At 39.3% G+C, this 20,419-nt stretch overlaps 2 protein-coding genes across 2 annotated transcripts in view; one reads left to right on the top strand and one right to left on the bottom strand.

The window, feature by feature from the left end:
* The window catches only part of LOC146657688 (alpha-galactosidase MYORG-like), a 13,861-nt gene extending 5,355 nt beyond the window's left edge, over positions 1 to 8,506 (bottom strand). The window contains exons 1-6 of the mRNA XM_085425962.1: positions 8,394 to 8,506; positions 6,379 to 6,432; positions 5,967 to 6,245; positions 4,404 to 4,935; positions 1,680 to 2,484; positions 1,478 to 1,587 (exon numbers count right to left, since the gene is read on the bottom strand). Of these exons, the coding sequence (XP_085282088.1) occupies positions 1,478 to 1,587; positions 1,680 to 2,484; positions 4,404 to 4,935; positions 5,967 to 6,245; positions 6,379 to 6,432; positions 8,394 to 8,506 (1,893 nt within the window). The remainder of the gene's footprint in view (positions 1 to 1,477; positions 1,588 to 1,679; positions 2,485 to 4,403; positions 4,936 to 5,966; positions 6,246 to 6,378; positions 6,433 to 8,393) is intronic.
* Positions 8,507 to 12,644: 4,138 nt separating this feature from the next.
* izumo1 (izumo sperm-egg fusion 1) lies at positions 12,645 to 16,998 on the top strand. Its single transcript, XM_085427117.1, has 9 exons — positions 12,645 to 12,846; positions 13,002 to 13,076; positions 13,233 to 13,316; positions 13,438 to 13,458; positions 14,693 to 14,782; positions 15,032 to 15,159; positions 15,371 to 15,521; positions 16,318 to 16,486; positions 16,917 to 16,998. Exons 1-9 carry the CDS (start codon positions 12,645 to 12,647, stop codon positions 16,996 to 16,998), a joined length of 1,002 nt encoding a protein of 333 aa, XP_085283243.1.
* The last annotated feature ends 3,421 nt before the right edge of the window (positions 16,999 to 20,419 follow it).

The following is a 20,419-nucleotide window of genomic DNA, read 5'->3' on the forward strand; positions in this document are numbered from 1 at the left end:
ATATATATATATATATAACTTCTAGTTTTAAACATTTTTTTGACAAATTTCTAAAATATTCTTGTTTTCTTTTTTATAACAGGTAAACAGATTTCATTTAACTGGTATGCATACCCTTAAATTCCCCATAACTGGTCTTTGTAGACCAGGGGTGTCCAAACTCTGGCCCGCGGGCCAACTGCGGCCCGCGATCCATTTTTAATTGGCCCGCAAGTAATTTTATAAATAGAATAGAATATGGCCCGCACTTCAACTTTTGCTTACGTGTATTGCACTTCTTAGTTTTAACACCAGGGGGAGCTACTGTTGATCAAGGCAGTTGCTCCACCAAAAAGGACAATCACAGAAGAAATTTACCCCAAGTTACTAAACATGGCAGAACCAAAGAAGCGAAAGGTAGAAAGTGAATGCAGAAATATTCAGACATAGTGAGAGAGTGAATATTTCTTCATAGAATTCAAGGGGAAGTGTTTCTGTTTGATCTGCACTGAAACTGTGGCAGTTATGAAAGAGTATAATGTACGACGTCATTATGAAACCAAACATCAGGCCTATGCATCCTACACTGGTGCTGATCGAGTGCAGAAATTAAAGCAAAGGGTAGCTCTCCTGCAGGGTCAGCAACAGTATTTTTTTCGTGCACTCCTGTTATTAAGTCCAGTTCAGTCTGTTAATGTTGATAACGGTTTCAAACGAACGTTAATAGGTGTGTTGCTAAGCCTAATAACTTAAATAACAAACTTGAAATGTACCCGTCCCATTTTCCCCTTTATTGTTTTTTCTCTGTACTGTAAATCTTCTGTCTAAGAAGAAATCTGAGGCTGCTCTTCTGAGAATGAGCTACCAAAGCCTTTTCTGAATAAATCAATACAGATCCATTTATGGAAAGTTGTGATGAAGGCAGTTTTGTCTTTAATTATATTCAACAATATAACATATTTGACCACTTTTAAGTGTTTTTCTAACTTTAATACACTAAAGTTAAGGTTATATACCTAATTTCTAGTAAGTAGCCCAGCCCCTCCTATATTTTTATGTATGTGGCCCTCAGTGAAAAAAGTTTGGACACCCCTGGTGTAGACCTTTATGGTTTAAACTTTGGCGCCCTCCTGTGGTAGTTTTTAAACACACCAAAAAGAATTTGAAGCAACAATTATTCTGTCATTTCTCTACAAGCAAACAAACAGCTGCTTCACGATAATGTAAAGGTTACGTTTAAGCGTCCCGTTCATTATTTAATCTGTAATTAGTATTTTGCACTATAGTACTGATAGAGCAAAAAAGATCATTTTTACACCAACTGTAAAATGTGTTGCAAAATTGTTACAAACCCTATTACAAATGTTGCAAAAGTGTGTATGTGTGATGTACACACACACACAATTTAGTAAATTTAAATGCAGGAAAAGCTAAGAGGCTACACACTGTAAAATACTTTTCTACATCTAAAATTCATCGCTTGCTTTATTTGGCTTACCTCATTGTCATAAGCCCATGGAGGTATGGAGAACTGCATGGCGGGCATAAAGGCAGATAGCTCCAACCATCTGATGTACAGTTCTCTGTCTGGCAGACCATTTAACCCACCTTAAACGCAGATGAAAGACTGTCAGATAAAACCAGATCATAGAAAATCTGTTTTTTTAACAGAGCTAACACTCTTAAAATGCATGCCATACCTGCAGTATGGTTCGGGTAGGCATTTCCTCCTATCATATCAGGTAAGACAAACTGGTAACCCAAAATGCCTATAGTCAGAACAGTAGGGATGATGGACTTGAGGCCGAGCTCGTAACCCCACACCGAGTCCCTGTCAATGATCCTGAAGAAGCAGGAGATGTTCTGACTCTGGTAACCAACCCTTAGCTCAGCATGCTCCATAAATGGTATAGCCATCTCTGTGTAGCGGCGGGTGAAGGTGGAAGGGTTTGACAGTGGGCCCAGGGTACTAAACTGACGGGGCAGGTAGCTCGTTTCTCCTGCATCAAACTTGAAGGAGGTCACCCCATAGCGACTTTTGAGCATGTGCAAGTTTGAGGAATACCATTCACGAGCGTCTGGGTTTGTGAAGTCCAAGATTCCTCCAATCCCGTTCCACCAGCGAACCAGAGCGGGCAGTTCACCGCCTGGCTCACGGACAAATAGCTCTTTCTCCACAGCTGCACCAAAATTTATGGAGTCATAGTTGATAAAAGGGTGCGTCCAGAGTGTAACTTGAAAGCCGCCCTCTCTTAGTTTGTCAAACATGCCGCTTGCATTGGGGAACTTCTGCGGGTCAAAGTCAAACTCTCCGTAATCTGCTGTGTAGCGGTCATCCAGCTCCAGATGGGAGCAGTTGAAGCCATGCCTAGTAATGTCAGCGGCATAGCGCAGCAGCTTCTCCTGAGTTACAGCGGTCTTGTAGATAGCCCATGTGGACCACACTGGTTTTTTGAACAAATCAGCAGATGGGACTTTGATAGGCTTTGTGAAATACCGGCGCACCTGAGAAAAGAACATGAATGATTAGGGGGGAAAAAGAAAAGAAAAGAACATGAAGTAAGTGATTTGAGATGTTTTTAAATGTGTGGTTATTGTCTTTCATTCAAGCCTGCACAGGCTTTGTGCTTGATTAAACAAGTGTAAGGAAATATGCCTACTGGCATCCTTACAATAACCAGATAAATTAGCTTAGGGGTTGCTTGGTCCCTTACAGCTTGAGAATTTCAGCTTTCCGTGTCAAGAAATAACCAACTACATAAGCCAATTTTTAGACTTTTTCTAAAGATTTTACAAACACACTATAAGATTATAATATTGATATCCTCATTAAGAAAGCATTTACAATTGGGGAAATCATTATTAATTCATAAGTTTGCTCTCTTACAAAGAAAAAACCTGAAAAAAAATCACTGCATAAAAGTTATAAATTGATTTGCAGGTTACAGAGTGAAATAAGTACTTAATACCCAAGAAAAATATGACTTAGTATTTGGAGGAGAAACCCTCCAAAGCACTGTCATGTCATCATTCACCAGGTTTGCACACATCTCAGGAGGGATTTTGGCCCACTCATCTTTACAGAAACACTCTTAATATTTTAGGTTTCTTGGCCTTCACTTGGCAACTCGAAGCTTCAGCTCCGTCCACAAATTTTTTAATAGAATTAAAGTCTAAGACTGGCCACGCCGAATCTTGACGTTTTGTACTTCTTTCGCCACACTATCTTTATCTTGATGCTATGTTGGAAGACCCATCCACAACCCATACGAAGTATCCTGGCTGAGGGAAGTAGGTTCTCATCCAAGATTTTACAGTACATGGCCCTATCCATTGGCCCCTCAATGTGATGGAGTTGTCCTATATTCTCAGAAGAAAAACAGCCTCATAGCATAATCTTTCCACCTCCATGCTTCACGTAGGGAATGCTACTCTTTGGGTCATACCCAGTATCTCTCTTCCTCCAAACCCAGACATGTAAAGTTGATGCCAGAGAGCTTGATTTTAGTTTCATCTGACCACTGTGCATTCGCCCAGGCCTTCTCTCAATCATTTAGATGTTCACTTACAAAACTTGAGATGATCCTGTACATTTGCGTTCTTGACCAGGTGACCTTGCGGGCGCTTCAAGATTTCAATCCATTATAGCATAGTGTGTTGCCAGTGGTGACAGATCACAGCTTTGAGGTGATCCATCACCTCTCTTATGATAGTCCTCGCCCATGAGGCAAAATCTCCATGCTGAGGACATTGATGGTCATTTTATACTTTTTCCAATTGCACCAACAGTTGTAAACTTCTCCCCAAGCTTCCTACTGTAACTTATACCAGCCTTTCGTAGGTCAACAATCTTTGAAAGCCTTTGAGAACTCTTTGGTCTCGCCCATGGTGGTGGACAGGTTGGAAGAGAAGAAATTGATTCTGTGGACAGGTGTGCTTTATACACATAGTGAGTTGAGATCAGGAGTATCTGTAACTGTGACTTCAGGCTGGGTTGTAGGAGATTAAATACCTTTTTCACTCAATGACAAGCAAATCAATTTAGTCTGTAAATTTGATGTAATGTCCTTTTTTCTGGGGTTTTGATTGATATTCTGTCTCTCTCCATTAAAAATGAACTACAATAAAAATTAGAGGATTTCCATTTCTTTGGAAGTGAACAGACACTTAAATTCAACAGTAAATCAAAGAGTCATTTCCCCAACCTAAGTATATTTTCTGGAATGTTAAAGATTAAACCTGCTCTGCAGGGGAACAAAGAATTAATGGCAGTAGTATTAAATTAAAAATGCATATGCAGGATGGGACAAGTGTTTCTGGTCCAGTTATTTGTTGTACATCTGAGTATATATCCACTACACTTTAAATTGGCAGCTTTTAACATTATTAAATATTTGTCAAATATCCAGCATAATTACACTCACCATGTACTTGTGAATAGAGGTGACATCTGACCCCACACAGACTCTATAACTGAGTTCAGGAAAGGTCTGCTGTCTTTCTAGTGGTCTGAAGGGAGAGTCCTGGTACCGGGCCTGGAACCTCAGTGTCCTGTTCTTCTCTGACCAGCCCAAATGAAACGGTACTGAGTCGTTAATCTTAATGGCAGTTGCATTTGATGACAGCCAGTACCGCTCTAGAATTCCTCCAAAAGCATTTCGATTGGAGTAGACGTCACTTGCGATGAAAGGTTGTGGTTCCTCTTCTCCCTGAAATCTGATAGGCCAGTACTGTGTTGCCGTCTCTGCCCCTCCATACCAATGAGAGTCATTATAGGCCATGACATGCTCTACCAAGTGCTTATTCTGCAGCTCCTCCCAGCGAACCCGATAACAGATCACCGTGTCCTTTGGACGAACTGTTTGGATAAAAAAGTTGAGCTTGCCAGAATCCGACTGAGTGCAGCTCAGAATATCTCCCTCCTTTGAGCAAGAGTCCACATCCAGAGTACCAGACCTAAGATTAGGTGTTTAAAAGAAAGAAAACAAAGGGGCCAGTTAAACACAGTTGATATTATTTGTGTTTTAAAACAAATTAGTAGTAGTGCAACAACAAAGAAAATGTTGTAAGTTCTATTCCGTTGTTCTAGTTGTCTGTGGAGTGATTGTTCTATAGCTATTTCTGTCGGTATGAACTCTGCTGGCAAAGGACACATCTATTACAGTCTTCCCTAAGGGTGTAATCATGTGTCTGTCTCGTCTGATTTTTCATCATCCATCCAAACACTGCAGACAGGCAGACTTAAAGCAGATACAAAGAAGAAGAACTCTGTCAAGACCAACAGAAGTTACAAAGGCAATGAGTCCACGATTTGCTGGGACTTAGTTTCACAAGAGAAGTGTTTGTGGAGTGTCTTGATTTGGATTGCACAGACATTCCTTTGGTCCTTATCTCAGCTGTAAGATAAAATTATAACTAGTCATATTTATTACCCTTATAAGTAGCAGAGTTATTTTAGTTTTGTATTTTCTAATTCTAATTTCAAATTTTGTAATTCATCTTTTATTGTTTAAAAATGTTTAGCTTTAGTTTTTATTAGTTTTAGTCTTTTAAATAGTGACTGAATGTAGGGCATATGCAAAAGGCACAAATTTAAAAAAAAAAATCTGTAAAGGCGTAATAACAAATTTTAGCAAATTAAAATGCCAAAACTTATTTTAACTTTTAGTTAGTTTTCCAAGTTCATAAAATCAGTTTAATTACAGTTTTTTTTAAAGTGTAGTATTTATTTCTATTTTATTTAACAAGGTCAGTTTTAGGTTTTGCTTTAGTTTTAGTTCATTAAAATAACCATGACTAGTAGGCAATCAGGCAATTCAAATAATTAAATTATTAATCAAAATGTATCTTGTTAAAGGAAACAAAAACGCAGATGATTCTCTGTACAGTTTCCTAAGCATTAAAAGCATAGACAACAAGTCCAAAAAAGACAAAAATCAGCAAATTACCAATTATTAATTTAAAAATAATCAATAATATGAACCCACCTGAATGCCATAGTGAAGACAACAGCCCCAGCTTGGTTGTGAATAATAAAACCATCCTTGTTCAGGTCTAACAACGCTGTCTTGAACAACTGGGTTTTACGAAGCGACACTGAGTAATAGCACCAGGCGACCACAGCAGCTAGCACCAGCACACAGCCCAACATACTTGCCATCACCAGTGGCCGACCTTCATGAGAAAGTTTCTTCTTAAGTGGGGAGCCTCCGGGTCCCCCAGCCATCTGCTGCTCCCCAGGAGCCACCGGCACTATTTGATACATGCTGAAGGCGTGCGGGTTGGAAGAAGAGTGGCAGGAATGGACAGCTGTACTTAACTTGCTGTCAGAGCTTTTGAAACAGAAATATAAATCTGTGCACTGGCAGCTGTGGGAGTTAAGGGAAAACTGATGTCTACCTGCCAATCTTTAGGAATGTCTCCATTTCTGAAAAAGGGCTGATATATCTGCTCCTGTGAGGCAGACAGACAGATGTTAGTTTAAACCACAACAAGTGTAAAAGAAACCCAAAAAAACAATAGAAATAAAACACCATTAATATCATCATCACATCAAATAATGAATGGAAGCTAAATCAAGTTAAAGTGCTAAAAGAATAACAAGTAAATGAGTACAGGACATGAATATTGACCAATCTACCGCAGACTTCATCACACTGGCTATCTATCTATCTATCCAATTATCACTGCTGATGTTAGCTTAAAAGCGCTGCAGACAGGAAAAAAAACAAAAATGTCTTAGTGATGCATTAAAAATATTAGTTCATGCTGCAAAGGCATAATTTTCACACCAATCAAACCGTCTTAGTGACCTGATTTTGCCTCATGGATGGGGGCAATATCATTATGGAAGAACTCACTGCAATCAGGATTTAAATTTAGATGCAATAACACTTCCCTCACAGAGACAAGTACACAAAAAACATGCCATCAAAATAATACCTCCCAAAGAACAACAACATTTAGAAATATGTGCAATAAAGAATTCAAAAGCACAATAGTCGTCTTTCAGGGTTTTAGAAATCACATCTGGATGCAGTCACAACCAATCAGCAGCATAGTTACAGGCTAAAGATGACAATTTTGAGCATAAGGGGTTACTGTTTTACCTTGAATTGTCTGTCACTGAACACTGTTTTTGTGTAGCATTACTGTATTGGCCCTGTACTGTCTCTACACTTGCTTTTATTATTATAGCATAGTTCAACAGCATCCAGCAGAGAGAGAGCGAGAGAGAGCACTGGGCTTTTAATCTGGTAAATGGCAGGTATCCAGGCTCTGCACAGGCACTCATGGTGAGAGAGCCAGCAAAACTGTAAAAACAGGCTGTGATCAGAGGAAGCGCAGACACCAAGTCAGCAGGATTCAATTACATTTACCTCAGGTAAGAGCACCTTTGGGATGAGTAAATAATAGCCCTCAAACAGCTGTAGTACAGCAAGCCCACAGTTTTCAGATTGATAAGAATGCAGTCATCACCAGCAGAACCATACTTAACTTCCCCACAGGTATACATTATCCTTCAGCTCCACATCCTTCTTTTATTGTGATGCTATTTAATGCCAGTATCGCAAGGAGGAACCGAAATCTTGCAAAAATCTTGCAGACACAGGGAAACATTTTCCTCTATATGTCAGCTTTCGCTCCAGTGAAGATCCTGTTCCTCATTTCTATGTAATTACTGACAAAACTGTACCATTGCTCAAATGTAGAATTAAGTTGAGAAAGCTCAACTTGGGATCCATTATAAATCAATTTATTCTATTAAGGGAACTTAACAATGAAGGCAGACCAGTCTTAAAATGTTAGAGATAATCAGTGCTTTTTCAGAAACCTAGCAATTAGTCTTGAAACTGTGGGCTGAAATCATATTAATCTTTAATGGCTATCGGAATGAAACGTATAACATTTTAAATTAGGCCACAGGGCCCGGTGCAGTACAACAGGCTCCATACTGCAGGTTATGCAGGGGTTTCTAAAAACATGCACATTAACTACACAGTGACTACGAACTGTTCAAGGCAAATACCTAAATTACAACAAACACTGAAAAACGTCGTCATCTGACTTTCTGAAAGGATCCCAGTGGACACAGACGCCGTCCAACGACGTGTATGTTTACGTTATCTATCCACGCCCGTGTCAAGCTGGCGTGTAACCAACTAATCAAACACTTCCGATATCTGATCGATCCCCAACAAACACTCACTCGACTCGGCCGTTGACGCCGAGTTGGGATATTGCCGTAACAGTAACTCGCTCTACCAGTATTCACGAACTGATTCAGAAGACCGTGCTCACAATTAAAAGCTATACTCGCCATGACAGTAACACGCAAAAAAACGTTGTGTCACATACAAAACATTTTAACTGCTCTTAATAAAGCTGCGACCACAAAAATACATTCACCTTACCTCCACATCTGACCACACTCCGGGGTCAACGTCTGTGCGCGCGGAAGCCTGCGGTGCAGCGACAGAGGCGTAGTCCCACCCAAACGGAGCGAATGCGAAGCTGGTTTGTCCATCGATCTGTCATTCGTGTACAAGTTAGCGCGGAAGGATTCTGGGAAATGTAGTGTGAGAACAATATCGTCACAGAGCCAAAAAACAGCTTCAAATTTGTTTATTGCTGGCTGCGAACAATGTGAAACGCACAAGAGAAAGGCAAAATGAAGGGGTTATTTTGACTATCGTTAACGTTACTTTTAAATTATTATATTTTCCTTACCAAATCGTTGGTGCTAGCGTTGTCCGTGGAAACAATTCAAATCTCAAACGTTTCATTCAACTTGTAGTGAATGTGTGTGAGGATTGGGGGGGGGTGTTATTGTTATTATTAGTATTTTGTATTTTTTTTTTTTTTTTTTACGATGGTTGTTTGTAACCACAGATTACCGTCTTCGACCCTGTGACAACAACAACTGGAGTACACTGCCTCACTTCCCGAACAGACCACAGAGGTGAGATCATCGAGAGCGAACAATAATGTTATTGTGGCTGTAAGAGGTTTTCTACCGCTGGGTGACAGCAACAAGCTATGAATAGCAGGGCAGCTGAACGACACGACCATGGCGAAGTAGTCGACTCTTGTCTTATTTTTATATCCGTGAGTTCTTTGATGTTCTAAATGTTTTTAAGTTTACTATGAACTGAGAACTAGAGATGTAGACATATATTTTATTTAATACCACACTGGCGAAATTCTGTCGTTACAGCAGCGCAAGGGACAGGGAAAAAAAGAAAAATAGAAAAACATAAATGAGAAAAATTGTCTACAAAAAAGCTAAAATATTATATTTGGTCAAATAAACCAAAATTTTCCTTTTTTTTATATGTACATGAAGTTCAGTTGGAATAATAATATTATATTTGGTAAAATAAACCAAACCTGCCTCTGAAATCCAAACAATTAGGAGACACAGAGTAACAGACACAAAGGAATGGTTGCTTTAAGGGAGAAGGCAAAGATAAAACTCAAAACAACCCTTGACTTTATTTCCAGGCAGAGGTCATAGACAGTAAACTCTAAGCAAGACCAAATTTTATACACAAAACAGGAAAAAAAAAGGCAGTTGAAACTGACACCATGAAAAAAACCCAACAGAGATCTCAAACCATTTCTATGTAACTACAATTTTGTAAGAGAATTGTGAAATTTAAGTATTGTGAAATTTAAGTATTCAGTCATTGATTCCTTATTTCCTGCATATTCCCTGGAGAAAATCAAATGATATTAATAATAAAGAATAGAGAAGGTACTAGGCAGAGGCTTAAAAATATATGCATCTCCTGTGAGTCATCTGCACTGGCAAGACAATTCACCATCTAGGGATGTAGTTTAGCACAGCAGGGCAAGGTCAGACAAGACGGCACTTGAATTTTTCTATTTAAGAAAGAAAATGCAGCTTCCCTACACCCAGTCAGAAGGATCCAGCCCAGTGTATGACCTTCAAAACAGCCCACAGAATGAAAATGGAGCTTGTCTATTAAGTGGTTAGAAGTCAAGTGACTTTAAAGGTGACTCTTAATGTAATGTACAGCTTAGTAAGGCTGTGGTTAACCTGAAACAATTTGAATTAAAATTATTTATTTTGCAAGTTATTCTTTGTTTAATGGATATTTCTTTTCACAGTCATGTGAATAGAAAAGAATTGTAGGCATTCCTGTGGAAAAGCGAAGTGCATGTTACTGCTTCCTTAGGAATTAAGAGGTTTAGTAACACTTGATTAATTGAGCAGCAGGAAGTGGGAGCACCTCTAAGGAAGCAGAATGTTTAGCAGTTTGGAGCATTCAGATACGTAACACAATGCTTCAACCTTCATAGGATTGGACACCGAAGCAAGAGAAACTCAGAGAAACTACAAAGAGCTCAAGGGCTAAATGTCAGACTGTAGCATGTTAAATGTTAGAGTTCATGGCAGCACAATTAGAAGAAGACTGAACAAGGTGACTTCTGTAGAAGGGTTGCCAGGTGAAAGCCCCATCTCTAAAAAGAATATGGGAGCACACAGCATGTCCAAAGACAAATAACACCAAAATGGAGATGTTTGGCCATAATGCACTGCGCCATGTTTAATGAAAACCAAAACACGACATATCAGCACAAGCACCTCGTACCAGCTACCAAGAATGGCGAAGGAGGGGTATCAAAGGTATCCCCTTGGAATGGTTTAGGTCGTACCTCTCCAAGAGGACTTTTTCTGTGAGCCTTGATGATTTTATTTCTTCCCCAGCTCCTTTTACTTGTGGTGTCCCGCAGGGATCCGTATTAGGCCCAATTCTTTTTTCAATCTATATGTTGCCCCTAGGCCTAATCTTTAGGAAACATAACATCTGCTTTCACTCATATGCCGATGACACCAGATTTATCTTCGGTTTAATAGAAACACCTCTACGCCCATGGAATCGTTAGTCAAATGTCTCGGCGAAGTTAAAACCTGGATGGCCTCAAACTTTCTTACCTTCAACGAGGATAAAACAGAGGTAATTATTTTTGGACCAAGCTGTAATTTCAATGCCCCAGATTTGGACTTATGTAACCTAACATGTGCTGTTAAAACGCATGTAAAAAACCTGGGGGTTCTCTTGGATAGCAAACTTACATTTGAGAAACAAATTAATTCATCCAATGCGTTTTAGAATTAAATTCAAAATCTTACTTTTAACTTATAAAGTGCTAAATGGCCAGGCACCGGACTATTTGTCTGACCTTGTGCAGCTGTATACGCCCTCTAGAGCCCTTCGATCAAGTGATCACCTACTCCTTACTTTACATAAGTCTAGGATGGTTCATAGAGGAGATCGGGCATTTGCAGTTGTGGCACCGAAAATGTGGAACGATCTACCTCTCCACATTAGAAAGGCCCCAACTGTTACTCTTTTTAAATCGCATCTTAAAACATATTTTTTTACTCTGGCTTTCGAAACTGTAGGAGCGTTACCAATTCTTTTATCCTAATCTGTTTTTAATTATCAGTTGTTGTTAATGTCACTGTTTAATTGTTATGTTGTACAGCACTTTGGTCAACGCCCTGTTGTTATAAAATGTGCTTTATAAATGAATAAATGAAATGAAATGATGTATGGCTGTTTTGCCCTGGGCACCTTACAGTCATTTAGTCAAGCATGAACTCCTCTGTATACCAAAGTATTCTAGAGTCATCTGTCCGATAGCTAAAGCTTGCCCAAAACTGGGTCATGCAAAAGGACAATGATCCCAAGCACAGCAGCAAATCTCCAACAGAAGGGCTGAAAAAGAATCAAGGTTTTCATTTTTTGTGCTTTATTTTTTTAAAAGCTAGGACAAGACATGGACTCCAAATTGGTACCTTACCACAGTTCCACTTAATTGTGTGTGGTGATCGTGCTCAGCTCCGTTCAGTCTAGGATCCAGCATTTATAACAGAGGGACAAAAAAAGATATAGACTATTGCAAGGTGTTGCAATGGCATGCAAAGTCCAGACTGAAATGCTGTGGCAGGACCTTAAAAGAGCTAACAAATGCCCACAAACCTCAATGAAAGCACTGTTGTAAAGAAGCGTGGGACAAAAATTCCTCCACAATGATTTGAGAGCCAGAAAAAGTCATACAGAAAACAAATACTTCAAGTTATTGTTGAGGTGGTTCTACAAGCTATTGACTCATGGGGTATACTTAGTTTCCCACAGGACTGGATAGTTTCACGTGAAATCTTTCTTTTTCATATGACTGTATGTGTGATGATGCTGATATTCTTTGTCTTACTATGCTAAATCTCTTTGGCTTTGATTGTTAGTCGGGGTTTTAGTGAAGCTCGAAGGTGCTTTTCACAGTTTTATTTTAAACTGATTAATCTAATGAATAATTGGCCAGGCGATCAACAATGAAAATTATTTTAATTTCTCATATTATTAAGGACATATTCATCAATTTATTTTTATTTTAAAGAAATAGCCAGAATGGTTCAAACACTATGCCAAATCATGGTTAAAGGGAAACAGCAGAAAATGTGATAGGAGTAATAGTATGACAGCAGCAGTAATTGTAAAAGTACCATTTCAATAAGAGCAACAGATGAAATGGTGATGACAGGGACAATGATATTTGGCAGCTGTGTTTCAGAAGCTTTCACTGGAGCCAAAGTGACTCATTCTGCTGCAGGAAAACTCAGCTGCAGAGGGAAGATGCCATTGATGCTGGTGTCCCTGCTCTGCTGTGTCACTGCAGCCAGGGCCTGTCTGCAGTGCGACCGCAGCATCCGAATGATGCACGAGGACTTCATCTTGTCTGCTCCCACTCTGCAAGACCAGCTCGACTTGCAAAGTATTTGTGACCAAGCCTATGTGACCTACATAGAGACCAGTCAGGAACGAAAGGGGGTCATTGGTGAGATCAGAAAACTGTTATATCGTAGTTCTTCTCTTCCGATAATGTCAGGCCAAAGATATAAATTTATAAATACTTATAAATAAACTAAAATATAAGTGTAAAGCAGTTAAAATGATCAAAATAAACCAAATAGCACTGTTTTTTTTGCTTAGATCCCACTACTCTATACAGAGCCAAAACTGAATACCAGAGTGAATTTGATCGCTTCTTGAAAACCAAGCTCACTGGTGAGAAACAAAAAAACAATCTATCATTCTTATTCTTTCCACTCAGAAATAAACAGTAGCTGTAAACGCACCCAAACACTCCAACATGTAGAAGGCCATTATTACTTTTCATTATATCATCACTGAAAGTATTAACATGTTAAAATGTCTTTTAAGGATCTATAACATTTGAAGCTGTTCAGATCATGGAGAAAGGCAGGAAGATTTTAGAGAAACATCTGGATGCTTTCGTCCCCAGTGGTAATTTGCATAACAGTCGGGGTTCTGCAAAGTATGAGGCAATAAACTTTTTGTAAGTCATCGCTGTGAAAAACATGCATTAGTTTCAGATCATTTATTATCTTTTTTTTCTTTCCCTCAGAATTATGCCCCAACATATGTGGTAAGTACTGAGACTGTGACAAATGATCTTTTAAGAGTGACTCATACAGATTTTTCCAGTGACAGTGGACCGTAAAACTTTGATCGAGAGACGTGAGACAACTGTAAAATGTTTTTTGCTGTCATTTGACAAACCAATGACTTTTCATTTATTTATTTATTTTGGTGTTTGATTTGCATACTTTCCAGAAAAATGTGTGGTCTCATAGGGATCAGTACCAGGACCAATTTAATGTTCAGTATATGTAGGCTAGAAAGGTTAGCACCATCGCTTGAAAGTCCCGAGTTTTAGTCCATCAGGGAGTTTGGGACTTTCTGTGTGGAGTTAACATGTTCTTCCTGTGCTTTTGGAAGTTCCCTCTGGGACTCCGCCTTCCCGCTACAGTCCAAAGACATGCATGTTAGATTAACTGGTGATTCTTCATTGACTGTAGGTGTAAATGTGAGCATGAATGGTTGTTCATCTTTGGGTTAGCCCTGCGACAACCAGACAACCTCTCCCAGAAATACCCAACTCTCACTCAATGACAGCTGGGATCGACTCCAGAAGACTGCAAAAAAAAATTACAAAAGCGAATATCAGCAAACTTCATAAAATCAAACTCATACAAATCATTTATTGGTCATTTTGAGATCATATGACCTGCTCCCACAGTCTGGGGACTAATCCTATAGCATACAATTACTATTGTTTATTAATGGCACGAAATGGCATGAAAAGTAAGTAAGGTGTGTGTGTGTGTGTGGGGGGGGGTGCTCACTATTTCCATCTCACTCTGGGGGGCTGTTAGGTCTCTAGTTATGTCCCCCCCACTTTCCATTACAATAAAGTATTTTGAACTGATTTCAAACACTTGTAATGGAAAGTGTTTCTAAGTGTTTTCATTTCTGTTTTCCTACTGGCTTTATTTTTATTTTTATCAGGTTTCCCTGCCTTTTTTTTCCTGATGTTAAACTTCAGTCTTCCACCCTTTATACTTTTCAAATATCCTTTTTCTATTTTGTACTTGTTGTTATCTGCTGTTTTAGGTAATCCGTACTGTAGTTTTGCCTATGTGTCTATTCTGTAATATGTGTTATGTGTTTGTTGTAAATAAGTTTCTAAAACCCCTTTTACATAAGTGCAATATATATTAACTGTATTATGCATGATTTTTTTTTCTCTGTGTTGCTATACATCATTTTATATCCATGTAGTATTTATTTTAGAGGGTGTGTTTGTGTGTCATTATCAGGGCTTCTAATTAGAAGAGTAATGGATTGCGTCTCTTGCCGCTACAAAGTATACATCTGTCCCTCTCCGACTGGACAACAGGACTGTGGTGGTATATTTTAATTTATTTGTTCTCGTGTTAATGCATGAGTGGATTAGGAGGAGTCATTCCTATGTGTTGGGACTGCACCGTTCTTTAGAGTGCAAAGATATATGATGTCACGAGTGTATAAATGTGTGCTTACGCGAGTGACTGCTGCTGCCTGTCCATGTGAGACACTAATGAAAAAGATTATTCAAGTAATCCTGATTCAGACAAATGGAGGATCCCACTTTCTCCCTCCTCTCAACCTTTGTCCAGAGTATCCGGTGCAGGCTGAGGAAGGAGGCCAGGCTTTGTTGAATTGTTTTCTTCCGTGGCACCGTCTTCTATTGGGTAGACCGGAGTACCACTACTCCTGGGTGCCAGGAGCATCAGAGACTGATAAGGTCTCATTGCCATCACTGATGACAAATGAAGGCACAAACATTAAGACACCTAAATACTTCAATATAGATACATTTTGAAGTATCTGCATTCATCTGTAGTCTCTGTATTAGGTTTCTTTCCATATTCAGCTCCACAGTATCATACATATTTACTGTCTGACGGTTTTACACCCCTAACTTGAAACTATTCCTTCCTAATTTGTAAACACAGATGAATGAAAGTGACTTCAGTGTCTTGGTAGTGACAGAAGACTCATCTATTGTCTTGAATCAACTGCGTTTGGATGAAGAAGGAACATACCGCTGCTCCCTGCAAGCCCAAAATGGGACCATCTTCTATCAAGCCACTTTCCCACTCACCGGTACACATACATCCAGCCATCCATTAACTCATCTATTTTATTCTGCTTTTCCAGTTTAGGGGCTCGCCAGGTGCTGGAGCCTATCCCAGCAGTTAGATATGCTGTATTAAATAGAACTGACCATTAAGTACATTCTGAGTTGCTAAACTTGAATTAATATACATCTAGTTCTAATAATTTACACAGAATGTTGTTGGCTGTTGTCTCTTACCTCAGTAAATGTCACAGATTTTAGTATTCTGGTCTGAGGGCTGCTAAAAATAAATTTAAAGGTCATTTAAGACACAACAAATAAAGAAGTAAATTATAAAAGAAACAACTTTACTGCATGTTCAGAAAAGTGCTAAAACTATCTGTATTTTGGGGCTTTTTTTAATTACACTTGTTTGTTGTTTCTGTAATATTCTTCTCTTTAATCTTGGGACTTCCTCGTATTTTTTTTACTGCATTCTTGTTTCTTTTTTTTTTCTTTATGGACTTCCACAGAATTGCAAAACGCTTTCATTCTTATACCACAGCAGTTTTTTGTGAAAATTCAGGTACAGTTTGGTACAGTAATGTAGTGTTATTTGTCAATACACTTGAATTAACTGCTGATGCCATTTTTAATACTATAATACATTAGTGTAATGACACTTAGCAATGTAAATGTTTAAGTACACAAAAAGAACAAAGTAAGAAAATGTAAAATTGCAAAGTGATGGTTGGTACATAAATTAACAGACAAAAGCTGGCAAATCCAGCCGCCTTTACTGTAATTTCAAGGGAAATTTCTTCTTCTCCTCCTTCTTCACAGTCATATCGTCGCCTCACCAGACTCACTGGCCTTTAGTCACTCTGCCCTCCCTGCCTCATGGAGACAGCTACTCACCTTTTCAGCCTACGGAGGCCTTGCTTGTGCCACTCATCGCTGTGGTTACGGCTTTGACTCTGACAGCGAGCGTAGGACTCGCAGTTGTCCTGAGGTGAGACACAGCCAGTGGGTGGAGGGGAGAAAGAGGGGACAAGAGGTTTGCAGGAAGGGTGGAGGTGAAAAAGGTAGCACAGAACAGTCAGAGCACGACAAACTGAATAATGCAAGTCAAAGGGACTGGCCGTGCTCGAGTGCAGTTTGAGGACTGAATTATAATTTGTTAAGCGATCCCATGTGCAATATCAGTCTACGTAAATAAGGTCATTGTTTACATTTGAAGTGAATTACGCCGATAAGTTGTTTTCTCTGAAAGTGTCGTCACTTCTTCCAGGAAGTGATGACGGCACCTTAGCAGCAGGTGTTAACTTAGATTTCCACCTCAAGTTCTGCGTGGTAATGGGTAGTTCTGTCTTCACAATCTAAAAACAAAAAAGCAATTAAAAAAGAAACTAAATCGCTTCGTGTGTAATCCTTTCTTGTAGCGTGATGATGAATCAGCAAAGAACAGCAACAGAACTGAGGAGAAGGAAGAAGGAGGAAAACGGGACCGAAAACATGATGTGATAACTGAACTCAGTACAGTAAAAACACACTTTAATAACAGGAAGGTTTTTCTTCACTTCAGGTTTGGCGTTTTGTTTTGCAGTGAAATAAATTTCCCAGCAGAAAGTGCCATGTCATTTCTAGAAATCACGTGGAAGTGAGAATACATTTTGGCGTCATGCAAGTGAGGCAAAACATGACATGGGTGTCATGTTTGAAAGACGCGAAAAAGGAATCAAGCGAAGTGATGTCAGCCAAGAAACAAGTTTGCGGATTAACAAAACCAGACTATACAACACAGCTGAACTCAGAAATGCAGAAATTCCCCAGAAACCCCTCGACATTAAGCAACAGCTCACTGGAAGACAGTTATGTTTCTCTCGTTCCCCCTGAATGAAGCGATGTTGTTATCACGTGGGCGTTTATGAGAGGAATCAGGGATGAGATAAATCTCCCGGATTGCAGTGTTTTTCAGAGATTACTAACCACAGCCATCCAATTAATCCTGGATAATCCCCTTGTGAGGAAGGAGGGGGCTAAAGCCAGGAGCAGACGTTTTCATCAAAGATTCAACTAATGTTTAGTTACTCATCTGTTCATTCAGAAGTACACAATAAGGTCAAAAGCCCCCTTTTTTTTAGCATTTGCATTATTACTCATGTTTTAGTCATTCTGTTTTCTGCCACACTTGATGATATCAGCTGCTTTGGTTTCAAATATAGTCTGTTTACTCTTCACACAGGCTCGGTCATGATCTCAACGCCAGTGCTCGACGTCCGTCACGTATCATTTAGCTGCTTCTGACTGCCTTCTTGTCTTGTTGTGCGCATACGAAGGGATGTTGGTGTGAAACCAAATTTCCTGTGTAAAGGCGCTAAGGAATCATCAACAACAGCAGCAAATTCACACCTGTCTTTTGCCATTGTGTCACATGAGATCATGACTGGTAACAAAGAAAAGTAAGTGAAAGGTTTAAAAATGAAAGCAATCAGTTGATATTGTATGAGTCACTGCCAATTGGAAGTCACCGGTGAATCGTTGCTCAGGTTTTCAGGGTAATTCCTGATGAGCGTATTTTAATCACTGAAAGCTGGCTTGGGTTATGAGCAAAGGCAAATGAAACAAAGGTCGCAACAGTGTGAGGGGGTGTGTGCGCGGAGGCTGAAAAAGAGAGAGGCTGTGGTCTGTCTGGATAGTGACAGGATGTATGTGTGGTGTTGTTTCCTGTCTGGCTCACTGACATGGGGGCGAAAGCTGAAAAAAAATCTTTAAGACACCCTCACGCAGAGATAGTCGCGTCACAATCTTACAACTACGTGGGTTTATATGTGTGTGTTTTTAACCTAATATGCAGTCTGAGGCTACTGTAAATGCATGCTCAGCGACTTCACTGACAGCCATGATGAAGTGTGCAGTTTGAGTGTTTGTGTGCACATACTGCTGTGGACTGAAATTGCAGCCTCAGCAGGGAGAGGGAATGACAAAGTGTGAGCACTTCTGGAAGAGCAGCAGGCAGCCACAGGGGAGGGCGAAGAGGGAAGTAGGAACAAGAAGAAAGTGGAGTCAGAGGTTTGAGTGGGAGAGATCTGTGGGAAGGCAGACTGATTTTTAATGTGGGTTATGAGGAAACGAGGACAAAGACGTCAGATTACACCTCGTGATAAAAACCGTCCCACACTACACATAGAATATACTTTCACATCAGTGACCTATAGTTGTGGAATGACCTCAAGATTGTTGTCTTCACTGCCATAACAACTTTTATTGGAAAATAATTTAATAAAAGCATCAGAAAATACTCCTAAAACTTGGCTTTAGTGCTTGGGTGCTTATCAGTAGTTAAATATTCACAACTAAATATGTAAAATCCTATGATTAATTACTAGCTATTGTTTGTTATGAGGTTAATGTGTTTGAATGGTGTGATCAGATCTGACCAAAAGTGGCAAACACATTCACTTCTCATCATATTGACGTGTAGATATTAATAGATCTTGAGCCCACAATTACGCTCATGTACTTCAGACTGCTGAGATAATGACAAATACAGAACACAAAATCCAGAGTTCGTTTAGGTTCCCCCCCCCCCCCCCCAACACACAACATGAAGGAGGCTTTGAAGTCACCAACATGGTAACTTAACTGTAACCATTCACCATGAATACCATCAGTCTGCTGCTCAGTCCCCCAAACAAAGAGTTTGCACTGTGTGATATTTGAAATTTAACTTTAAAAGGAAAATAAATTGTTTTATATTTCAAATTGAGAGGTGGCACTTTTTTTCTATAGTAGTCTGAAAGGTTTCTGCTAAGACTTCCATCTAATTTGTGACTTCTCTTGTTGATCACAATGCTTTTAAGTTACTGTAAGTCTGACAATATGTCATTTTTTTAAAAGATACAATACTGTGCAAAAGTCATGAATTATCTCTCATCTCTTCATGATTTGTTAGAAAAATTGGGAATGGGTTATTGAAACGTGCAAACATAAATCAAAAAAATGGACTGTTTTTTATGTAGTCTAGTCTCACTCATCGATTCACACACACACATTCATGCAGCATTTTATATATACCTAAGTGCTCTCTAACACTCACACACTCACACTCATACTTCATCATGTGGACTGGAGGAGTCTGAGATCAATCCCCCGACCTTCCAGTTGGTGGAGAACCCGTTCTAACCCCCAGGACACAAGGAGGACAATTTTGGCTTAAAAATGGTAAAATCCATATCCTCTTTCTTATAAGTTTCTGTTATTTATTTATGGAAAGTAAATAATAAATCTTCAAAAAATATATATTTTTCCAGCTCATGCATCAAAGATACACTTCATGACATACTGTAGTTGCTGTCTGCCATGCTTGACATGAACCTGTTACCACTACTCTGGAACCTGAAAAATATTGTTTAATAAATTGTTGACCCCAAAATAAGTCGTGCCAAAAATTGGTCCACCCCAAGGATTGGGTCCCTAGACACAAACGGAGTAATATAGTGTACGCGCTTAAGTGCCAGAAGGATTGCCATGATTTATACATCAGGGAAACCTGATGTAAAATCTAAAACCAAAGTGCCTAATGGCAAGACCTAAAGTTGTTGTTTTTTTGCTGAGTTTCCTGTTATGTGTAGACATAATACGGGTCTACATATCCTTTGAGTCAGGTGCCTTTTGTGCTTGAATGATTCATAGGTGAATGTCAAGCCATTCAGGTATAAGGACATAAAAAAGAAGTGAAAAAAGCAGCCAATGTTCAAAGAAAAACTTTGAAAGGCCTCCAGAAAGTCTTCCGAACCAGCCCACTACACCACTTTAAAGCATTATTACATTATTACAAGAATTTGTTATTACATTGCTTCAAGAAATTCTAACTCCCTGGGAGCAAAGCAGTTTTATATAATGAGGGCAGACTTGAAACTTGTGGATAGTCCTGTATTTTCTG

Source organism: Rhamphochromis longiceps, linkage group LG12 (assembly GCF_057381845.1).
Source record: "Rhamphochromis longiceps isolate RC_006_pf linkage group LG12, R_longiceps_female_GT1.1, whole genome shotgun sequence".
NCBI classification, from domain to species: Eukaryota; Metazoa; Chordata; class Actinopteri; order Cichliformes; family Cichlidae; genus Rhamphochromis; species Rhamphochromis longiceps.

Excerpts from the sequence above, each read along its gene's own strand:
- izumo1 (XM_085427117.1), top strand. The coding sequence starts at position 12,645 with ATGCCATTGATGCTGGTGTCCCTGCTCTGCTGTGTCACTGCAGCCAGG. Across the intron at positions 12,847-13,001 it reads GGAACGAAAGGGGGTCATTG|ATCCCACTACTCTATACAGA; the intron begins GTGAGATCAGAA and ends TTTTTTGCTTAG. Across the intron at positions 13,459-14,692 it reads ATTATGCCCCAACATATGTG|GGCTTCTAATTAGAAGAGTA; the intron begins GTAAGTACTGAG and ends TGTCATTATCAG.